At 41.4% G+C, this 24,284-nt stretch overlaps 1 protein-coding gene and 1 long non-coding RNA gene across 27 annotated transcripts in view; one reads left to right on the forward strand and one right to left on the reverse strand.

Moving 5' to 3' along the window:
- LOC112664092 (phosphodiesterase 4D interacting protein) overlaps nt 1-24,284 on the forward strand; it is a 400,486-nt gene that overhangs the window by 19,764 nt on the left and 356,438 nt on the right. The window contains exon 1 of one of the 25 annotated variants that reach the window (XM_049095455.1): nt 18,149-18,504. The exons of 23 other annotated variants lie outside the window; for them this stretch is intronic. In XM_049095455.1, the coding sequence (XP_048951412.1) occupies nt 18,485-18,504 (20 nt within the window). In that variant the 5' untranslated portion in view covers nt 18,149-18,484. Of the gene's footprint in view, nt 1-18,148; nt 18,505-24,284 lie in introns of those variants that run through there. One more of the 25 variants, XM_025453342.3, reaches the window with a different exon arrangement.
- On the reverse strand, nt 24-18,051 carry LOC118351257 (uncharacterized). Of its 2 annotated transcripts, none has more exons than XR_004806428.2 (4): nt 17,880-18,051; nt 15,324-15,476; nt 3,929-4,054; nt 24-305 (listed from the first exon to the last, which is right to left on the reverse strand). It is a non-coding gene; the product is annotated as an uncharacterized LOC118351257 (long non-coding RNA). The 2 variants fall into 2 exon arrangements; XR_004806429.2 differs by lacking the exon at nt 24-305 and adding an exon at nt 1,570-2,445.

Genomic DNA, 24,284 nt, shown 5'->3' on the forward strand with positions numbered 1-24,284 from the left:
AGCCAACAGAATTTGATGGTGAATTAGATGAGGAGGTATCAGAGGCCCTTTTCATAAAAAGTATTTAAACCTAAAATTTCTCTAAGAAAATTAAGTCTATTTAAACAAAAGATTTTTTTCATGTTAATGGGGAAAAAAAGATTAATTTTTCACCATGCCCTCAGGAATTAGTTCAGGGATAGGCACTTGACTCAAACAGATTTCTTCAGGGGCCTCCTGAAAGAGGCAGTCTCTCTTCTAATGCATGCAAGCCTCAGAGAATTTCTGTAGGGCCTCCTGGCAGATAATTCACTGCATTGAAGATGCTGAAAATAAAATCAGAACAGAAAATGACTGAGATGAGAAAGATAACTTCACTGTTGGAGTCTTTGTATTAAGCTATATTTGAAACCTTGGGTTGAAGTTTTCTGCTTAACCGTAGTTGAAGTTTTTTCCGACTCATTATGGGGGTGGTGGTGGTTAGGTGATATGGGACAGGGCTGGAGGTCTCTCCAATGGAGGGGACCCTGGATAATATAAAAAACACCTTCACAGAGGGTTGCATATGATGACCAGATGGAGAGCCCCATAAATAAAGTGTTTGTGCTAGATCTCACAAAATTCCGTAATTTAGATTTTGATCAGCAACATTTATGGCAGCAGCAGTATCATTGTTATGATGATTGCATTTATAATTTGCATCATTAATAGTTTTTACTGAGCACTTGCTACATACCAAGCCATATCTTAAGCAATTTATTAACATAATGTCATTTGATCCTCACTGCAATTCTGTGAGAAAGATATTATTTTCCTTTTTATAGAAAAGTTAAATAATGTGGCACCATATCACAGTTACAAAATGGTAGAAGTGGTGCTTAATTGGCAGGTGCTAAATCTGTGTTTCATGTGCATTGGAGTAATTATTTTTGTCCATCTTGCTTTTAAAATATTTCTTTTCAATGGCCCTAGATTTTCTTTTCCTTAGAAAACAAACTAAAACAAGAACAAAAAGCCTGTGATAGAGCTTTGACAAATATGGTCTGGTCTCCAAATTAGCATAACAAGTGTAAAATGTCATTTATTTTAATATAATAAGCTCCATTATCAAAATTTGACCTTGGGAGGGTTTGCTTGCTTTTTTTTTTTTTTTTTTGAGGTTTTTTTTTTCTAATTCATACAGTCTAAGTCCTGAAAGCACGGAAAAATGAATGACCTGTTTAAAACAAAAAGAGGCATACCTGGATGTGACTGAAAATCTATCAGAAAAACATCAAATAGTTCCATATTCAAATCAATAAAAATGGGTGAATTGTACATTTCAAAGCAGAATCTGGAGCACTGTTCAAATAACAAATACTTAAAACAAGCTGGGCTCACTGCCCAGAACAATAAACACATGAATTCACAGAATGGGGCGATTTTGTCCACTCTGTGTGTGTGTGCTTATCACACACTCACATTCAACTGTGCAACATTAGCTCAGAGAAAGTGGAACCAAGAAATGTCAATATGAACAAATGATCTTAGTGTACAAACAGAAATAGTATTTTATACTATTTTATACTATTTATAAATATTTTAGCATCTTTCTTGTTTCCAAAGTATTTAAATCTATAACATCTTTTTGCCTTCTTTCTATGCATATCTTGACTTTGGAATCTCCAACTAAATAGCTTTATTAATTTCAACAAGAAAGGTTTTCATGGGGGCACCTGGGTGACTCAGTTGGTGAAGCATCTGCCTTCAGGTCATGATCTCGGGGTCCTAGGATCCAGCCTTGGCATCAGGATCCCTGCTGAGTGGCAAGTCTGCCTTTTCCTCTCCCTCTGCCCCTCCCTGCCTACCCCCTGCTTATGTGTACATGTGTGCTCACTCTCTGTCTCTTTCTCAAATAAACAAACAAATAAATAAATATTTTTTAAAAACAAAGGTTTTCATGGATTGCACATATCTTCTAAAAGAAAAAAATATTCTTGGTAGTAATTAAAAGCACATTCTGGAAAGAGAACTCTTAAGCAATGTATTATACAGAATGGTCTTACAAAAGTACTATTTATTTGGTCCTTTAATTGTCACCATAAATCTAGGTCCTACTGTGTAGACTTAAATAAATGTTCTAAATTATTTTTCTTAACTGCAAAGAGAATAATAGCTTCTTTTTGAATGAGAGAGCTAAGTCTTTAACTATACAGCATCACCTTGGATTGAGGGAAAGTTTAGGAGCCTTATGAATCAGTCGTCTATTGCTGCATTGCAAATTATTCCAAAACTTAGTGACTGTAATGGTGAATTGTATGTGTCAACTTGACTGGATCACAGGGTCTCCAGATATTTGGTGAAAAATTATTTCTGGGTGAGTCAGTGAGGGTGTTTCCAGATGAGATTAGCAGTTGGAATTGGCAGACTGAGGAAGGCAAATTGCTCTCCCCACTGTAGATGGGCACCATTGAATTCCTTGAGATCCTAAATAGAACAAAAAGACAGAGGAAGGGAGAATTTGCTCCCCCTGCCTGGGCACATGAGTTGACACATTAGTCTTCTAACCTCAGACTGGGATTTATACCATGGGCCTTCTGGTTCTGGAAACAACATCAGCTTTCCTGGGTCTCCAGCTTCTAGACAGCAGATAGTGGGACTTCCCAGCCTCCATAATTGCATGAGCCAATCCCTTATAGTAAGTCTCGTTCTGGTACCAAGAGTGAATTACCAGGGATCATTGGGGGCTACCTTAGAGACTGCCTACCACAGTCTACATCCATTACAGAAATGCCTGGAAATTCGAGGAACAACAGGATTGGCTCCCTTCCTTCCTTCCTTTTGAAATGAGGCTAGTATAGATCAAGCACAAAAAAGAAAGGATAAATGGAATCAGAGCTGAGGCCAAAGACTATGCCATGTTGTTTCCATCTGTATCTACAGAACAAAAAACATCAGATTCTACTTCCTCAATCACCCCTCCAAGCATCCCTGAAAGATATGGTCAACAGTGACTGGTTCCAGCTATCTTCTTGCATGCCGCAAGGGTTGAGGAGAACAGTGTCTGGACAGTGTAAACTGTTTACAGCACAAGAGGTACACTGGTTGAAAGGCTCTGCCTTAGATAACCTATTGGGAGACCACCTTGTATATGCAGTTTACGGTGATGGTTTCTAACCACAATGTGTTTAGCAAAGTTGGCTTGCGAAAAGATCCTCGTTGGTGTATCCATTGTCTCTCCTATGTACCACCATGTAACAGTACTTGCCACCAAATTAGAGTATGTTTTTAATATAAATTAGCAAAGCTGCCCTCATACTGGTTGCGGCTTGGTAGAGCCAGAAACTGGGGGCATATATCCCATTAACATACTATTTATAACATTACTTATGTTATTAGTAAAATTAATAACTACTGATTTTTAAATTAATAACTTTCGTAATTATTTTTCATTATTGCATTATTTCACTCTTGAAGTAATACTTAAACTTTTATAATTCAAAGGATTAACAGAATTTCCACATGTAAAACATATAAGGACATTTTCACTCCAAATTATACCTAGAAAATTTGCCTGTATTTGAAGATGAATGTTCAGATAGTAACAAAAATCTACGTGGCACATTCTATATGTATTAGTGGCATGCTCTGGTCATCAGATACTATGGTATCCACATAAGCACAAGTTCAGAGATGTAAGAAAGCATTTGAAGTAAGCATTCAGCTATTGAGTTTTCTAAAACTGAAGCCAAATGGCAGATTTTGGCTCAATGGCAGTGCTGAACTTTGGTGCATCTCTAAATTTTATACCTTCTTCTTACTCTTCTAGTTTGACACAGGGGCTAGTTTTTCTCAGCCTTCAACTTGAAGAGCCTCAGCTCTTCAATGGCTACAACTTTTTTTCTCTTTTCCTTGCTCCAGGAAAACCTTAAAAGCCATTTGTATATTTTAAGACTTTTGTGTATCTTACCTCCTTCTGTCTTGGCTGGCCCCCAGGACCTCTCTTCCTTTTACCCCATCATCTCAGGACTTGGTCTGTCCACATCTCCCAGGCAGAAATTGGATGTCAAGGAAGACTGGAAAAAGGGCCCAATCTCTGCAAATAAAGAAGCAGGAACTGAGGTAGACAACTGGGGCCCTACTTTTGGTTGAACTGGGCTGTTATACTTCAGTAAAAGAAAACGGGAAGCAGAGTCTGGCCTGAAATGAAGGGACTGTCAAGAGCCTAGAAAATGGTTCAGCCCTTCAGGCTGAGGTTCTGAGCTGTGATTCCCCTGTCCTGTTCAGGGGGTAGATTTTAGAAAAAAGTGGCACAAAGGGTGGCACAAAAGACCCAAGATTAAAGAAGCAGACTGGTCCGGTGAGACAGATTTAAGTAGAGGCAGAAGGCAGGCCTAGGGTGCCCCATCACCAGGAATAAGACAAGTCCTAAAGGGATATGAAAATGCCTGGTACCTGCAGACAACCTAGTAGGTAACATAAATGAGTGAAACAGGTCAGGTGTAAGACCATATGGGGTAGTGTTGGTGACTGTGAGTATCTGGAGCATTGATGATCCATCTAAGGACCAACCTTTATCTGTGAGCCTGATTTTGTAAGATAGGTTCTGTCAGCAAGGAGCACCTCTAGATAGTTTGCACTGATACAAGATTAGGTTCATGGTCTTGTGGATAGGCAGCTCTTGCCAAAGGAGAGGCTCCAGTCTGGTGAAATTTCCTAGCAGCTTGAATTCAGTAGAATGTGCATGGAGGATGTAGCATGGCTACTTTGATTTCTAGAGCCAACTATGGTCCAAGAGATGGAGGGACTAAAGGTGAAGTGGATTTCATTTTTGACTTGAGTATGTAGATGCCTCAGAGAGTTGAGGCTCAGGGTTTTCTTAAGAGGGAAGGTTCCTAAAATTTCCATTCTAGTGAAATTGCTTTGGCAGCAATACATAAGATAAATTGTTCTTTTTACCGTCTCCCACCATCTCCTCTCCCCATACTGTTCTACCACCTCCCCAATGCCCTATAAATCACAGGAACTTGCCCTTGAGCCTTCCAACTATTTGGGAAGGAGGCTAGGAGGAGGCTGGAGAGTTACTTCTGCCTTGTGATATCTTAAAGGTGCCACCTGATCTGGGCAGTTCATGATGCAGAGAGAGCTGTTGCCAATAAGGTCAGCAAAACATAGCACTAGGGGATACCAGTAGAGAAGCATCTAAAGGTTTGGCTCTTGTGACGGCATCCAGGATGAACAAACCAGGGCCCTGAGCAGAGGGCAAGGAAGCACTCACTCCCAAGATCTTGCAAATGCAGAGGCAGAGCCTGCCTTTATTTAACATCTTGATATTTTGTTCATCATGGATTTTTTCTCAATGATTTTGTTTTTGAAAAATACTGCATTAAGATATCACTTATCCTGATTGCTGAATCTTTGGCATCCCTCAAATTTTGCACCACAGGTAAGGTGGTGCACTTCTTTCCTTACCGGAGGTCCAGTCTTGAACACCTTTACAGTTGAATCAAAAGCTTGATGGGGTGCCTGGGTGTTTCAGTTGGTTAAGCATCCAACTCTTGATTTCAGCTCAGGTCATGATCTCAGGGTCCTGGGATTGAGCCCTGTGTTGGGCTCCCCTCTCAGCAGAGTCTACTTGAGATTCTCTGCCCCTCCCCTCTTTTGTTTTCTCTCTCTGTCTCTCTCTAAAATGAAATAAATAAGTAAATCTTTTAAAAATATTTTATTTAAATTCAACTTGCCAGCATATAGTATAACACCCAGTGCTCATGCCATCAAGTGCCCTCCTTAGTGTCTGTCACCTAGTTACCCCATCCCCCCATCCTCCTCTCCTTCTGCAACTCTTTGTTTGTTTCCCAGAGTTAGGAGTCTTTCATGGTTTGTCTTCCTCTCTAATTTTTCCCACTCTTTCCCTTCTTTCCTTTGTGGTCCCTTTCACTATTTCTTATATTCCCCTTACGAGTGAAACCATATGATAATTGTCTTTTCCCTATTGATTTATTTCACTCAGCATAATACCTAAATAAGTAAATCTTAAAAAAAAAAAAAAAAAAAAAAAAAGCTTGAACCAGTCCATCAGCACCAGGATCTTCTGGCTTTGACTTTTCCCTCCATCTCTTGAGAACTTACCAAAGCCAACATATACAGGATGCAATAATTTTTCTCTGTATATTATAACTTCTGATTTACAGCTAACTAGTATTTCTGTACTTATTGTTATATCACAGACCTAGCCTAAAATGGGGATACTTTTATCTAATTAAAAGAGTATTTAATGCAATTGTTGAACTTGGCGATGGTGAAAGACTGTGAAATATGCTAATTTTTTTGTTTAGGATTGTCATTGATATTGAACTCCACAGTATTTTGGCTTCTTATACGCTAAAATAGAAATTAAGACAAAAGTGAATATGCACATGTGGAATCTTTCTCATTAAAATTTTTTCTTGATTGTGTGATGCTTTCTGAGACTACATGTCAATATGTATGAATCCTTGCCAGCTGGAACAGAGGACGAAACAGCTGTTTTAAACTGACAAGAAATTGGCTTCCAGTAATTCTAAGTGTAGAAGAGGGAATTTATCTTTCTTGTACATTTGCCTTTGTCCTGGGAGTGATTACTTTGATGAGACTCATTAGTTGTGCAGATTTGAGCCAAAAATCTACCAGGGATAGCTCCTGATATTTGTTAAGTAACTGCGATGCAAATATTAGATTCTGTTTAATAGTGACAAAAGTGGACCTGGGAGAGATGATATTCTTTTATATAATCACAATAATTTAATAATTTTATCATTCTTAGGAGATGCACCCTGAAATATAGGGGTGAAGAGTCTGCATCTTACTTTCAAATGGTTCATCAATAACACACTGTGACACACTAAGTGTGTGTGTGTGTGTGTGTGTGTGTGTATAGAGAAAGAGGGAAACAAATGTGGCAAAATGTTAGCAATTGGTGAATCAACTAAAGGATTTATGAGATTTCATTGTACTATTTTTGCAGTTTTTCCATATGTTTAGATTTTTTAGTTTTTTTTCAAAATGGCGGTTTAAGGGCTGCCACCCTGGCTTAGTGGTTTAGCGCCGCCTTCAGCCCAGGGTGTGACCCTGGAGACCCGGGATCAAGTCCCACGTCTGGCTCCCTGCATTGGGCCTGCTTCTCCCTCTGCCTGTGTCTCTGCCTCTCTCTCTCTTTGTATCTCTCATGAATGAATAAATAAAATCTTTTTTAAAAATGGCGATTTAAAAAACAGATTTATGTTCTAAATAAATATATCTACATATACTTAAGTATATATTAAAAAATATATACACACATACATATGAATTATAACACTGAACTTTTAAAACTTTATGTATAATTTCTGTGTATCCTTAGGTCCAATCTGTAGAGGAAACAGAATACCAGGGATTCTCAGTGTCTGCCAGAATTTTAAATCCAGAGAAATCCATCTTGGATTATATGAGGATAAGCTAATAGGTGGCATGTTACAAGAAACAAAGGCAGAGACCATAGCTATATGGATGCCTTCTCGTAAGCAATGTTTTCTAATTCAGAATTGAATCCAAGCTCTAAACCAGGATCATGCCCTGCCCTTAGTTATCATCTCTATGAGTCTTTAAAGTGGTTTGGGTTGCCTGATACACTCTCCCTGACCTTGGACTGGAAGTGCTTGTCCCTTTCCTCGAAAATGACTCACGTTTTAGTGATGGTGCAATTGTCATGAATGCCTTGGAAGCTATTTGTAAATTTATTCTACTATTGTTTCTGGTTCCAGAAATTTCTTTATTAACCCTCATATCAATGGCTTTAATTTTTAAGGCCAAATATCTATGTGCAAAGCAAGGAGAAATATCCATGTAATTATTCACACAAGTCTCTCCTTACTATTCCAGCCCCCTTCCTAGAAATTTGCATACCACATTTCTTGTGCAATTCCCCCTCCTCTAGCATTAGATACATGTAAATAGTGGGTGTTGAAAAAACGAGGGGGAATTGTATGAGTAAATTACCACCAGCTGTCTGAAGGCTTGGTCATAATTTCTTTCCTTGTGGTTTTCGTTACAGCTGACAGACAAGGGCGGCAAGTAAAGGAGATGGGTCTGAATACACACACACACACACACACACACACACACACACACTTCCCTCAAGACAGGGGGAGAAGGTTGGGAGACAAAGGGAGGAATACAAGATGGAGGAAATATCCACTCCTCCCTCTCCCCAACTCTAGCTAGGAAGTGAGGGAAGCAGCTCATCCAGCTTCCTTGTCAGTGCTTTGGTCTCATATGATAAATCAGAGAGCTGAGAAGTAGAAAATCTGGGTCACTGGCCTAGCCCTAGAGTGCAGCTTGGAGCAGAACTGAAATTAAAATTCACAACATCTATAGGGGATTGGAATCCTGCCTGGTATGCAACCATTAATAAAAAAAAATAGCTATGATTTATCAAATGCTTAAAATGTGCTGGGCAAAAATTAAACGCTTTACATTTATTATCTCATTTTGTTCTCACAACTACCCTATTAGGTAGTTATTATCATTAACCTTCTTTTACAAATGAGGAAGCTAAAGCAGAGTTTTTAACTTGTCAGAATCACGGGGTTGGAAATTGGTGCAGGAGGGGAGATTTGAAAAGCTCCTGGATTCTAGAGCCAGGAATCTAAAATACTCTGTTATGATGCCTGTTAGTGACATTGGGCAATGCTGCAAGGCTCTTCCAGATGAAGGGGACCCCAAACAGTCAGGGAAGACTGGGAGCATTTCTCCTTCTACCAGTGAAAATTTAAATTTTTAAATAAAAGCACTGTATTTTGCAATCCTAATATACGATAAAGTTTTGTATTATTAGCATCCTTCAGGACTCAGATGCTACCTTTCTTATGAAACCTACTCTAGGCAGATTTAATTAATCACCCCCCCCCCCCGCACCAAGTTTCTCTTTGTACCATTACTGTGGCACTTCGCACAATCTGATTTGTGTTATTGTTTGATGAATGCCTGCCTAACTTCCCACACTAGATTTTAGACACATAGCACAATGTCTAGCATATGCTCTGTTCATGTTTGTTGAACTAATAATGTTGAATCGAATGAACTAAACTAACCAAATTGCCTCAGAGTTTTGTCAGCTCGTGGGAATAAATTAAGTCCCACGAACATTAGCTACTTCTGAACTCCCACCTGTTCCTTTGGGAAATGGAGTGTTTCTCAAAGTCCCCCCACCCCACACAAGTATATCCACTTCTCCTAAGGGTTACTTCCCAATCTCTATAAACTGCCTGCAGTTCAGATCCCTGATGCTCTGAGGTACAGCTGTCCTGTTGCCTACCACATATAGTCCTAGAGTCACACACTCCCTGGCCCCTGCCCCATTCCAGTGCCTGAAGGGCAGATCTTTCAATTCATACACACATGGCCTGTCTTCTCCAGGTTACTTGCATGGTCTAGGAAACCAGGCACATCCACCCAAGCCTCAGTTCTGCCCATTTAGGTTGCTCTGCTTCGCTAACAAATATAGATCACAGATTCAAATGTATGAACTCAGTTGGATGGTTTTTCACCACATGAAACTCCAGTTTTATTATACCTGGGAACCTGCTTTTTACCAGCCTGTCAGTCTCTCTAAGGCCCCACCTGCTCCTTTATAAGAGAAGGATGCCTTGCTGGGATGCCTTCTTAACGTTGCCTGGTTTCTCTTCATCACACTTACTGCCATCTAGCATTTTGTAGATAATTCTTTGTTTATTGTGTATCTATACCAGTAGACTGTAAACTCCATGAAAACAGGTCTTTTCTGTTTATCTGTATGTTTGTTTTACTGCTGTGTCCCTTGTATATAGAATAGTGCCTGATACACAATGGTTCTCAGTGTTTTTTGAATGAATGAGTAAATGAATGATGTATCAGAATTGTTATACACATTTTAAGGCATCATTTCAGCTGTCTATTTCTGCATTACCAAGGTACTTTAGAACTTCATGGCTTAAAACAACAACCGTTTAATTATATCTTGTGATTTTCTGGGTTGGGAATTGGAACAGGCTTCAGCTGGGTGATTTGTCTGTGCCACATGGCACTGACTATGTCACTTGGTGGTATTCAGCTGAAGGCTGTTCTGGAGGTCCCGGAACAATTTCACTCACATCAAGCATAGACTATGAGTCATGCCCAATGCCATGATGGGGGCTGCTGGATGGTGTTTCACATGTGGTCTCAGGGCCCCACCTCATAGTAGTCAGACTTCTTTGATGGCAGCTGAGGATACCAAGAGGTCTGGGTGGAAACTGCAAGACTTCTTATTACCCACCGTCGGAATTTGTGACCTAGCACCTCATTCTCTTGGTCAAGCAAAATTCACTAAGTCCATCTCAGATTCAAGGAGAGGAGAATTAGACTCCACCTGTTTATGGGAGAGTAGCAAAGAATTTTCAACCATCCTTAATCCACCACAGCCTTGCACCTTTTGGCCACAAATATTACCACATGCCTAATTCCTTTTCTCCGAAAACCCCCCAAAGTTTTTTTTTTTTTTTAAGATTTTATCTATTTATTCATGAGAAACACACAGAGAGAGGCAGAGACATAGGCGGAGGGAGAAGCAGGCTCCCTGCAGGGAACCTGATGCAGGACTCAATCCCAGGACCCCTGGATAATGACCTGAGCCAAAGGCAGATGCTCAACCACTGAGCCACCCAGGCATCCTGCCCCCAAAAGTTTCATAACATTTATTGTTTCTGCTCAGAAGTCCAGAATCTTCCCATATAAATAAGTTCAGGTGAAGATTAGGCTCCTGGGATATGCCTCCTTGAGGTTAGTCCCTCTTGATCTGAAAATCCTCTTGAGTTTTTGGTTCCAATTCTTTGAGTCATTCTTCTTTTTCCATAAGAAATGGTCCTTGTTTTTTCAGTTGGGTAACTTTCTCAGCTTGCTTGCTCTCCTTGGCAGGTTGAGGATCCCAAAGCATCTTCTCACTCTGTACTGCCTTAATCCCTTTCAGTCCATGCTGGTGCAGTTCACTTAAAAAGTTGAGGATGGAATGCCTGGGTGGCTCAAAATGCCTGCTCCCAATGGGGAGCCTACTTCTCCTTCTGCCTATGTCTCTGCCTCCCTCTCTGTGTATCTCGTGAATAAATAAATAAAAGGACGTCCTAACTCTATAGTTCCCCTAAATTCTGCTTAAAAACAACACAGTTCTTTTTTTTTTTTTTTCCTAATCCACCTTTTTCTATCCATACCTGAAAGCATTCACTAATAGTCTCCTTGAGACCTTTCTAGGTTCTGCTGCATCCAAGTCTCAGAGTCATGGCCACTTGTTTGAGGTTTTTGTTATAGCAACACCCATTCACAGGTACCAAATTGGTTCGATTAACTACTATTTAGGAAACTAATGCAAAACTTAATGGCTTAACACAAAAAGATGTGCTCTTCTATCTTATGATTTGGAGATCAGTAATCCTAGCATGACTCAGCAGGGCAAATCTACTCTATAGAGCCACAGCTGGTGCTGCTCAATTAGGTCCAGCAGATGATGGGACTGATCTAAAAGGTCCAATATTGCTCCATTCATGTGCCTGGCACCTTTATGGTAACTGCTGGGTGGTGGGCTCAGCTAGATACCTCCCCTCTCTCTGTGGAGGCTTAGAGCCTCTCTCCACAGAGTTTTGAAAGAGGATGTCAACTACTTCCATTCTGACCTCGGTTTGTATTTTCTAATTAATTAAGTTCTTCTTACCAGCTTCCCCCTTAATTCAGGTAAAAGACCCTACGCGCAAAGCATCCCCTGGCGGACATTGAAACTATCCCCCTCAAGCATAAAGGACTGCCCTGAGCCAGCAAGGCCCCTGGGACTGACCCCAGGACAATGATCGACCTGGCCTTTACTATCCACCTGCATGCACCCACCAACCTTTGTCCCACTTTTTCCTTAAATACACCTGGAAGTATTTCTAGTACTTTGCAGACAGTGTTTGAACATAAGTCTGCTGTCTTCCCCATATTGACCTCACAGAAATGAATTTCTTGCTTCACCACCACTCATTTCTCTGCCTTTGGATTTTGTGAGCAGTGAGCGGCTGAACCTGGTCTGTTTCAGCCCCCCCAGAGCCAGGTGCTCCTGCACCCCTGCACCCTGGCTATAGTTTATCTAGCATGGGAGTTTCTTATCTGGCAGCTCTGGACTTCAAAAGCAAGTGTCCAGAGCATTTTGCATGGAAGATGCAAAGCTTCTTAATGACTTAGCCTTAACAGTCCCAGAACATCTCTTAACCGCTGCATTCTATCAGTCAAGTAAGTCTCTAAGGCAGACCTAGAGGGAGGAGAATTAGATCCCATCTCTCAATGGAAGAAGAAGGAAAGAATTCTCTCTTACCCTTGATTGCAGAATGACTCCTCTCTGTCTAGAAAGGACATTAAAAAACAAAAACAAAACAAACAAAAAAAACACAACAACAACAACAACAAAACACCCAAGGTTAGAGAGAGGGACATAGTGTGGGGGACAGAAGAGGAATCTACTGATTAACCAAGTCCACTGAATCAACTGCAGTGATAGTGGAGTAAGAGTTACATACACATTGTCCTCTTATCTAAGTCTCAGTGAATGTGAGGTGAGAGTTAGGGAAGGAGTGCGCGTCTTGAATGGTTAGGCATGACATTCTGGAGCTAAACTTTTAAATCTCAGCTTTGTGAATTTAGGCAATATACTTCATCTCCCCAGGCTCCATGTTAGTCATTTACAAAACAGATAACTAGAGCCCACCTCATCATGTTTTTGTGAGAATGAAAGGAGTCAGTACCCTTAGCACTTTTAGAACAGAATCTGGCAACAGTATGTTAGACATGTTTCTTTTTATTGTTGCCTTATGGTTCATGCAGTAATTTATATCACAATCAATAGTCCTTTTTACCAAGCATCAAGCTGGGGAGGAGAAGAAGAAAGAGGAAAGGAATTTTTAAAAAATGAATGGAATGTAAAAGTACCACTAGAATATTCTGAGCTTAGTATAAAAAAAAAATACTTCCCTATTTTTTGTCTTTTCTCATCAATGCAAACATTTCCTGAAGCACAATCCATCAACCAGTTCAAGAGCAATGTACCCAAGAAAGAATAACATAAGTAATTTCATTTACAACTGCTTTAATTTATTGACATTACCTACCTAGATTCTTTGAGTTCTGAATCAGAAACCAGGGAGAGATACACAAAGAGGAAGATGTGTTACTTTTTACATAATGATTCATGGGATCTATAGTCTTCTCTTACTCAGAATGGGAGTAAAAGATGTGTCAAGATAGGCCAGGCTATGCTGCAGTAGTAAATAATTTCCAAATTTCAGTAACTTAATACAACAAAAATGTATTTCTTGGTCATTCCACACGTTTAATTTAGGCCAGTAGGAACACTTTGATCATCAGAGTCACTCAGAGACCCAAGTGGATGGAAGCTTCATCTTAACATGTACTGATCTTCAAAAATCAATACAACAGCGGAAACTGACAGTGGCAAATCATGTACCGGCTCATAAAAATTCTACGTTCTACCCAGAAGTGGCCACATGAGACTTCCTTTTCACATTTCAGTGGCCAAACCAGTTACATTTCATTGACCAAAAGCCACATCTAACTTTAAAATGGGATGGAAAAAGGTAAAGTTAGCATGTATCCACCAGGACAAAAGTTTAACAAAAAGCCAGAAAGTACAGCATTCAGGAACTGGCAGATTGTAAATTGCATTGTCCTTAGACACCTACTCACCCCTTCTGCAGTCTGTGGGCAGAGTGTACTTTTCTGCACCAATGACTTTGGACTTGGCTATGTAACTTACTTTGGGGAATGAAATACCACAGAAAGGGCAATGTTCTGGTTCTGAATGGAGACTTTAAGAGTCTGTGCCAACTCTCATATACTCCTACAATCTACCATGAGAGTATTCCCCAGGTAGCCACTGCTTCTTCCTGACATGAGAGCTACTTGGAAGCATCTTGAACCCAGGCCCAACCAATCCATACCTGAAGCCCAGATCCTTGAGTGAGGAGTATAATATTGAGAATTCTTTATTAAACAACACTGTTGCAACAAATATATGACTAATACAGTGACAGCACAACAGGATTTTAGGATGACTAGCTACTAGAGATAATGGTTTGCAAGAAAGTGTATGAAAGGGGCTCTTGGGGGGCTCAGTCAGTTAAGCATCTGACTCTTGATCTCAGTTCAGGTCTTGATCTCAGGGTCACGAGTTCAAGGCCTGCACTGGATTCCACACTGGGCATGGAGCCTACTTTAAAAAAAAAAAAAGAGAGAGAGAGAGAGAGAGGGCAGCCCGGGTGGCTCAGCGGTTGAGTGCCACCTTCAGTCCAGGGCGTGATCCTGGAGACCTGGGATTGAGTCCCACATCTGGCTCCCTGCATAGAGCCTGCTTCTGTCTCTGCCTCTCTGCCTCTCTCTCTCTCTCTCTCTCTGTGTGTCTCTCATGAATAAATAAAGAAAATCTTAAAAAAAAAAAAAAAGAGGGTCATCTGGGTGGCTCAGTCGATTAAGTGTCTGCCTCTGGCTCAGGTCATGATTTCAGGGTCCTGGGATCAAGTCCTGTGTTGGGCTTCTTGCTCAGTGGGGCGTCTGCTTCTCCCTCTCCCTCTGCCTCTTCCCAATGGTCATGCTCTCTTTCTCTCAAATAAATAAGTAATATCCTTTTTAAAAATTTTAAAAAAGAAAGCCTATGAAATAGGATTTTACTAGTTAGTATTTTAAGAAACATAAAGTAAAATAAGATGATATTTAATTATTTATATACTATATAAATAGGCATAGGCATATATATATTATAACTTAAATAATTTCTTATCTATTAAAGAGAACAATTAAAATGATAAAACCGAGTGTTGCTCAGGCTATGTAAGGTGATAAAATTAGAAAGTCTTTTTCTTTTTTAAACATTTTACATTATTTTTTTAAGATTTATTTATTTATTTATTTTAGAGAGAGGGAAAGAGAGAGCATGGGAGAGGCAGACGGACAGAGAATCCTAAGCAGACTCCCCACCCAGACAGAGTCCAGGGATGGGGGAGGAGGGGACTTGATCCCATGACCCTGAGATCACAAGTCAAGGAAAAACCGAGTCAGATGCTCAACCAACTGAGCAACCCAGGTGCCCCAAAGACTTTACTTTTAAAAATAATTTCTACACCCAATGCAGGGCTTGAACTTACAACCCCAAGATCAAGAGTTACATGCTTTACTGACTGAGCCAGCCATTCCTGGAAAGTGCTTTTATCCTCACAACCCTATGCCTTAAGAAGTTATCATAGGGAAATAATTCAAAGGAATAAAATGATAGAGGCATTGTAATATTAGAAACAGTGTACCTGGGATCCCTGGGTGGCGCAGCGGTTTGGCGCCTGCCTTTGGTCCAGGGCGCGATCCTGGAGACCCGGGATCGAATCCCACATCAGGCTCCCGGTGCATGGAGCCTGCTTCTCCCTCTGCCTATGTCTCTGCCTCTCTCTCTCTCTGTGTGACTATCATAAAAAAAAAAAAAAATTAAAAAAAAAAGAAACAGTGTACCTATGCAGTAACAAAATATTATTAAGTAAACTATAGTTCCTTTGATATTATTTAGCATTATATAATCATTAGATTAATAAATATATAAATACTCTAACAACATGGACAGATATCTAATAAGTGAGAAAAGGAGGACATAAACTTATGTCTAGGCTGAATTATAGCTATAAAAATAGATATGTAATATGTGCAGATAATTACCAGATGTAGAGAAATTTAAACAGTTGTGTTGACAGAGTGGATATATGGATGAATATTTTTCTTTTACAATCTAACACAAAAACTTTGTTCTTTTGATAATAAATGTAATCTTGAAAACTACAATGAAATCTCTCTTTTCAAGCATGTATGTACTCTTGGGTGTGTAAGAGTGAGTTGATGTTTTGGGTTAAAAAATACATTAAAAAAAAGACTGGAGAGAAATTTCAACAAACATTTAACACTGATTATCTCTGGGTATTATGGGTAGTTTCCTTTCTATATACTTCTTTATGTATTTTTCAACTATTTTACAATGAATGTACTATGAACTTAGTGAAAACATTAAAAAAAATAAACTGGTATCTTTTCTAGCCTCACTTCTGAGATCTCATAGTTCATTCATCTAATTAATGCTATCACTTGAATGCAGAATAAGTCTTGCTGTAAATACAGTTCCTCTCCAAACTCAGTAGCCCATAATTTGATTTGAGACAAAACTAAATATAACACCAACTTTGGTATGGAGGATGGAAATCTGACTCTTCTCGCCCTTTTTTGCTTGTTTGTTTGCAACAGAAGATTCTTTTCAAGACAGGTGGCCTGTAAGCCTTATCTCAGGTCAAACTGGGCCTTAAAATGTTTCCTGGAAACATTCTAAGCTCAGGAGTAGTGCAGCCTTAGGTCTAAGCTAAGAGCTGGGGTTCTATGTTAGGGGCCTATTAGATGGTTCCTCTGAACACTGAGATGTCTTACTGTTATCCTGTCCTCCCCACCCCTATTCTGTGCTGGTAATTAGGGGAATTCATCCCTAGTAGGCAGGATGACAGTTTGCCCCAAGAATACAGGCTCTGGGACAGCCCGGGTGGCTCAGTGGTTTTGCACCGCCTTCAGCCCAGGGTATGATTCTGGAGACCCGGGATCGAGTCCCATGTCGGGCTCCCTGCGTGGAGCCTGTTTCTCCCTCTGCCTGTGTCTGTGTCTCTGCCTCTCTCTCTCTCTCTCTTTCTCTGTCTCTCATGAATAAAAAAAAAAAAAAAAAAATACAGGCTCTCTGCTGTCTTCCAGTTCTCAGGCATGCCAGGGCCCTTCCTGAGTTAAACTCCCAGGATACCTAAAAGAATCAATTCACTGTAGAGACATCTTGTTTGCCTTATTTTCAGAAATTCATGGAGTAAATGTCTGGAGTCACACCAGGGAGAAGACAACTGCTATCAGAGTCTTAGCAGAGACTTTGAGCTTTTCTGGGGTCTCAACTTCATCATCTGTGAAATAAGTATGACTCAATCAACATTACCACATGTGGGCACTATAAAGCTTTCTGTAAATTAAAAAAAAAAAGAAAAGAAAAGAAAAAAGAAAAAAGGAAAAAGTCAGGGTACCTGGGTGGCTCAGTGGTTGAGAGTCTGCCTTCGGCTCCCATGGTGATCCCCGTGGAATCGAGTCCCGCACTGGGCTCCCCCCACCCCCCCCACCCCCGGCAGAAAGCCCGCTTCTCCCTCTGCCTGTACTCTGTCTCCGTGTGTCTCTCATGAATAAATAAATAAATAAATAAATATATATATAATCTTTTTTTAAAAAGGTCTTTGGTAATGCTAATAATAACAGTGATCATGTCATATAATAAAAAGGTTTTATTTTAGAGCTAAAGAGGAGCTTTGGGGCTGCAAGCACTTTAATTATAGCATGTCTGACTTGCTTAAACCTCATTACATAAATAGACGGTACAGAGTCTCAGGCAGTGCCGTCACCAAAGGACCCTTTTCCATGGTCTTAGAATAATTGAGGGGGAGATTCTAGTACCGTTGGCTGCTGTCTTGAAGCCCTCCCAGGGCTCCAGGAATCCAGGAACCCTCTGCCCCCTCTGAAGCTAGTTTTAGTGCCCCAGTCGCCTCAGTGCTTGGAAACCTGAAGGCCGAAGAGGTACCCAGTTCAAAATCACGGGCCACCGGAGATGGAGGCAGCTAAGGCTGCAAGGTTTCATGAGGATGTTTCGCTATCTGAGGAAGGTTCCTGCCCCCAGATTGATGGTGAAGCTGACAGGTCCGATCTCTGGGAAAAATCACACGGCGTCCTGCGACCGTCTAGTGGGAGCTTCTGCATCCGGCCAGGACGGCTCCTAAGACCTTGCTGGACTCCAGCTCTGCTTCCGGGCTTACCTGTGGCTGGGGTGAGGCAGGCACGCGAGAGGGCCTTCTCTCCAAATTCTCCTGCCAGTTAGGTGCTGTATTGTTGCCTATTTTACAGCGCCCCTGGGTGGGATGGGGGAGGAACGAAGGGGCTGGTCCGGCGCCGGCTCAGCCCTTGCCCTTGCGCCAACACCCTCCGGGCGGGCCGGGAGGGAGCAGGGAGGCGCGCAGCCCGGCCCGGCCCCCGCCCCCGCCCCCGCCCCCGCCCCCGAGGGGGAGCCCCGCCCCCGCTCGCGGTTGACAGCTCAGCTGGTGCGCGGCGGCTCGTGCCAGCCAGTCGCGTCTCGGCCTGGGATCGCGTGCGCGCCCCGCCGGGCTGCCTCGGGCCGGTTCCCCGGACGCCGCTCCGCGTCCGGCTCCCCCCGAGCGCACTCGCTCCCCCGCGCCCCGACGCGCCGGCAGCTGGAGGTTCGGCCACGTCGCATCGTTTTCCTCAAAAGGTCGCGGAGCCGAGCTCCCTCGCTGCCAGCACAGGAAGAAGGAGCTGGAGGTCCGTGCGCAAGGGTTCTGGTTTTCCAAGGCTGCTTCCCCTCCCCGGCGGGGAGCGCCCCGAGAGTGAGGGAAGCGCCTGGAAAATGGAGCAGACGTGGACCAGGTAGGTGAGCCGCGGCTCCCCCCCCACCCCCCGCGCTCCGGCCGCCGCCCCGGGGTCGCCCCGCACCCCCGCGCGCTCTCCCAAGTCGCGCCACACCTAAGGGCCTTTGACAATCTTCTCTTTCTTTAAATGCCTAATTCCCACTTGTCTCCATCCTTCTGCACGGTTCTCTCTCGCGTTATCCTTCCTTAACGGATCTCCCTTCCACCCAGTCTTGATATTAAACATACCCACTGGGGCTTACCTGGAAGTTTTTGTAGACATGGCTCTCTTGTCTTTCCCCTGTTCTACAGATGAGAGGGATTGTGTAGACCATTCTTTAGAGAGACGTTTCATTTCAGATATCTTGGAAAATACCAGATTCCTTCTCACCCTGCCACGTTTTTCTTCTCAAGCTCACCCTCCACCAGTCACACAAAAGGGGAGTGAGCGGAGCCCAGCAAGCTCGTCTCCAGAGTCTCCAGTTGGAGTGACTTTGGAAGAGGAAAGAAGGAAGACCAGGGTGCCCTTCATTGGCCAGGCTCTGTTGAGATCAGGGTGATAATAGCCAGCTTTTAGGTCAGATTTTGGAGATGCCCAGTGGAAGTGTGTCTTCTCCATCCCCTAGTCCTTTCCCTCAATGTACTTTAAAACAGACCTACTCAGGGATAAAAGGTAATGTGTTGGGACAAAGAGCTGGTTTTCGTCTGTCTGTGGATGGAGAGGCTGTACTCCAGAGGTGGTTCCAAAAGAGATACTGCTCCATCTCCAGGATGTAGCTTTGGAGACTGGAGTGAGGCCAAATGTGTGTGTTGACTCCTAACGGAAAGCAGAAGGTATAGACACAGAAGGGAAGCTGGGGCTTACTGGGATTTGTGCAAAACTTCTAGGGTATTTCAGCTGATTGTTCAACAGAAGTTCTCTACATCTTGTCAGTTTTAAAGAAATTGAAGCTGTGAGTGTGTTGGTAGACCCACACTATTTAGGTTTACAAGTAACAATTCTACTTTTTGCTCTTTTCTGCTCTTCTTAGCCCTTTCCTACCTAGAGGGCAGTTAGATAAAAGGAGTGCAATATAAAGACACAAGGTGACTAAAAACCACATCTCGAGGGATGATCAAGGGACCTGAGGCTCTCCAGTCTCGAGAAGGGAAGATAAGGGCTGGGATAGGGTGGATAAGGTAGCTTCCTTCAAATATTTGAAAAGCAATTAGTGGTAATGGGATTAGATGGATCTGGAATCTCTTAGGAGAACAGAAGACCACATTGTGAGGAAGCAAATGATGGCTTAGTGTAAGGGAAAAGCTTTCTAACAAGCGACCTCCCTGGATGGTAAATAGATTCTCAACCCTGAAATTGTTCAAGCAAAGGCTAGACGACCACTTGATGGTAGTGAGAGTGAGCATATCATGGATTCTTGTTCTCTATCAGTGTGGTTCACACTTAAAAAATATATATATATGTATATATAAAATTTTTTTCCTGAAATTTATGTTTAGATTTCAGATAAATTTGGAAATAATTCAGAAAACCGCAAATAATATGTTTGTGGTTTGATTCATGTCACAAATGGAATATATCCATGCTAATAGGCATTCGGATCAAGAAAGAGGACATAAGCAGCACTACTAAAGCCCTTGTGACCCAAGAATAATTTATCCTAACTTGCAACACTATAGATGAGTTTTGCCTGGTTTTGAATCTTATGTTAGTGAAATTATCCACTTTGTATTCTTGTACATCTGGCTTCTTTCTGTCTATCTTATGCTTGTGGGATTCTACCACATTGTTGTGTGTAGTTGGGAGTTCATTCATTCTTGCTTCTGTTTGGGATTCTACTGTGTGTAAATATATCGAATTTATCCATTCTATTGTTAATGAACATTTGGACAATTTCGAGTTTGGAGCTATTATGAATAGGTTACTTCCTGTGAACATTCCTGGGCATGTCTTTTGGTGAACATATGTACATACTGCTGTTGGGCAAATACACAGAAGTAGAATTTCTTAGTAATCGGAAATGCATGTTCAGCTTTAGTTGATACTGCCAAATAGTTTTTTGAATTGATTGTGAAGAGGACAGACAAGGGCTGAGATACACTGAAAAGGTGCTTCACATCACTAGTCATCACAGAAATGCAAATTAGAACCATAATGCCAGGGGTGCCTGGGTGGCTCAGTAGGTCAAGCGTCTTCTTTCAGCTCAGGTCATGATCTTGGGGATCTAGGATCAAGCCCCCGCATGGGGCTCCCTACTCGGCAGTGAGTCTGCTTTTCCCCTCCTGCTGTGCCCTTTCAAAAAATAAATTTAAAAATCTTAAGAAAAAAAAAAAAAAGAACCACAGTGCCATATCACTGTATACACCATTGGAATAGTTGAGATGAAAGAGACAGAAAATACCAAATGTTGGCCGGGAGAAAGAGTCAGAACGTTTATGCTTTTTTTCCCCTTTACAATGAGAAATGTACTTACATTACAACAGGTATACTTGCATACATACCTGAAACAAGAGATTCATGTAACAAATCTTAACCTTACTATGTATTTTATACTCTGATCTTTTCCACTTTACTCTTTTTCTTTAAAAAAGAAAAAATGCTAGTGTGACTCAATTTATTTCACCACCTAGTTGATCATAGATGGAAAAATCCTATAATCATATCATAACGATGTTTTAGATATTTCCTAACTCACAGCTAAAATCAGGTCATAAACATTTATTTAAAATGTGAGAACCGAGGACAGGCGAAGCACTGTGCTAAATGCTAAGGGTGCAACAATGAATGAGACTGAGTTTCTGCCTTTGAGACAGGGTTGAGGGTTGTACTTTCTCATTTTCTGTGATTCTAATAGATGCTAATGCAGACATATGCATGAGAGCCGGTGGAAAAGCACAACTTGGGAAATTCAAAGAATAAAAATTAACTATAGGGGCGCCTAAGTGGCTCAGTGGTTGAGCATCTGCCTTTGGCTCAGGTCATAATCCTGGGGTCATGGGATCAAGTCCTGTATCAGGATCCCTGCTCAGCGGGGAACCTGCTTCTCCCTTTGCCTATGTCTCTGCCTCGCTCTATGTATCTCTCATGAGTAAATAAATAAAATCTTAAAAAAATAATAATTAACTATAAAGCAACTGTTTAGAGGGTGCTTTAGTGGCTCACTACATTAAGCATCTGCCTTCTGCTCAAGTCATGATCCCAGGGTCCTGAGATGGAGTCCCAAGTCAGGCTCCCTGCTCAGTGGAGAGTCTACTTCTCCCTCTATCCCTCCCCCTACTCTTGCATTCTCTCTCTCTCTGTCTCTCAAATAAATGAAATCTTTTTTAAAAAATAAAATAAATAACTTTATTAGGCTTCCATTTACTAACTTGTGTGCTAATCCCTTTGCAGACTTCCTTTCACCTTATCCTCACAACTCTATGAGGTATGAGGGAATGTTATTATATTCATGCTTAAGACAAGAAAAAGTGAAATTTAGAGAGATTAAATAATGTGCCCAGCTGAGAAAGAAATATAGCCTGGAGTTGAGTTTTGTTGGTGATTCAGTTTCTAAGTTGGATCTGGAGCTGGCTCCTTATCCTGACTACTCAAGCTTATGAATAAGTGTAAGACTGTGATTCTATTCCCAAGTTTCATTCTTGGCAGCTTTGGAAAGCTTCCTGTCTGAAAGGTTCTTCACATGAGCCTCCATACCCTTTATCTTGTTCAGTCAATCCGCAAAGGACAGGGTGCTGAGCATTTGAGTTCTCAAAGTAAAATATCCCCTACTGCCAGCTGCACATTGTCTGCCCTGTTAGAGGTCAATAGGAGTGTCTTTTCCCAGGGATGTTGCCTGACTGTTGCCAGATTCTTTGGTTAAATCATCTGGGGAGAACATGGTTGGTTCTGGAATACCATATTTCCTATTATGAATACATACACCAGCCTTACAAAAAACTGGTTTGGTCACAAATCAAATTAATATCCATGAATAAGATAAGGGTTATCAAAGAAGTAAGCTCATGGAGATGATGAGGAACCTGATGATGAGGATGATTTTGCTCACATTGTAAGTCTTGTATTGATCAGGCAAACAGCTTCTACAGCTCTGAATTTTTAGCAATCACTTTTCTGAACTGACAGCTCACTGAAGAAGAGAGCATATTTCAGATTCCTTAGATTGTATTAGTTTCTTTTTGCTGCTGAAACAAATTACCACAAATTTCGTGGTTTAAAGCAACACAAATTTGTTATCCTGCAGTTCTGGAGGTCAGAAGTCTGGAAATTGGTCTTCTAGGCTAACGTGAAGATGTCTGCAGGAGTATGTTCCTCCTGGAGGTTCTAGGAAAGAATCTATTCCTTGCCTTTCCCAGCTTTAGAGGCTGTCCACTTTCCGTGATTCATGGCCCCTTTCCAGCAAGGGCAATACTCCAGTCTTTGCTCCCTTATCTCATCTCCTCTTCTAATGCTGACTCTCCCACTTATCTCTTACAAGTACTCTTGTAATTCCTTTGGGCCCTACTGGATAATCTGGTATAATCCTGCTATCTCAATCCTTAATCACATCAGAAAGTCCTTTTTGTCATGTAAAGTAGCACATTCACAGGTTCTGGAGATTAGGAATGTGGACTTCTTTGGAGGGCCATAATCCAGCCTGCCACACTATGCAATGCTGGAGAAGTCATTACTAATTCTCTTCCCCTTTTGCGTGGAAATGCTCTTGTTTGTAGCATATGGGGAAGCTGACGAAAAGTCAGGCAAATCATATGTGAACCTTAGTCAACTTCTCTAAACAAACGGAGGAAAAGTGAACTTGAACGTTCACAAGTGAACTTGAACTATTTAATGGCTACCTGTAAGATTGAACGTTAGGAAAAGAAAGTAATCCAATAGTCTGTTTTGCTTTGTTATATATAATCTTGTAATTTAATTTCATACAATGCAAGCATTGATTGTATTTGCCTGCTGTGGCTATGAAAACTTGGAGAAGTGGAGCGACATCCAGGAAAAACAGTGATTCAGTCTCAAAATTCAAAATTTTTAGTTTCTTCTCCACATAAAGTGCAGCCTTCAAGGAAGACAAGAAGCCCATTTACCATGGTTATGTTGCGCTTAAATGATCCCCATTGATAGCATATTTGCATTTATTCTGCTTTATATTAACTTAGCTTAACTTTCCTCTACATTAACTCCTTAACGGTAAAAGAAGCAGAGACATTTATTTCTCTTTGAATTCATGGTAAATTGGCAGACCCATTTACTAATGTATAGTTACAACCAGAAATCACACTCCCCTCCATTTTATGGGTGTGGCAGCTGAGGCCAGAGAGGTTAATTAAGCATTGGAGCATGAATATCTGCTTGCTTCCAGTACCTTCGCTTACTGTGGTGCTGCTGCTTTGCATATAGCCCTTTATTTTATTAGGAAAATGCTCATTTTGGGGATGCCTGGGTGGCTCAGCGGTTGAGCATCTGCCTTTGGCTCAGGGCGTGATCCTGGTCTGGGGATGGAGTCCCGCATAGGGCTCCCTGTGAGGAGCCTGCTTCTCCCTCTGCCTATGTCTGCGTCTCTCTCTGTGTCTCTCATGAATAAATAAATAAAATCTTATTTAAAAAAAAAGGAAAATGCTCCTTTTCATAATTCTATTACTGAAACGTCTTTGGTCTTTGAATTTTCCTTTTAACATTCAGCATTTCTAACAATTAATTCTCTGCATATGGGGAAGGAAAAATCTCTGCCTTAGAAACTCTGATCTACTTTTAAATAGGCCTATACTTGCATTTTGGCTTGAGGAACATATCTCAATCGGTGCTTTCATCCC

This window comes from Canis lupus, chromosome 17 (assembly GCF_003254725.2).
Source record: "Canis lupus dingo isolate Sandy chromosome 17, ASM325472v2, whole genome shotgun sequence".
Lineage (NCBI taxonomy): Eukaryota > Metazoa > Chordata > Mammalia > Carnivora > Canidae > Canis > Canis lupus.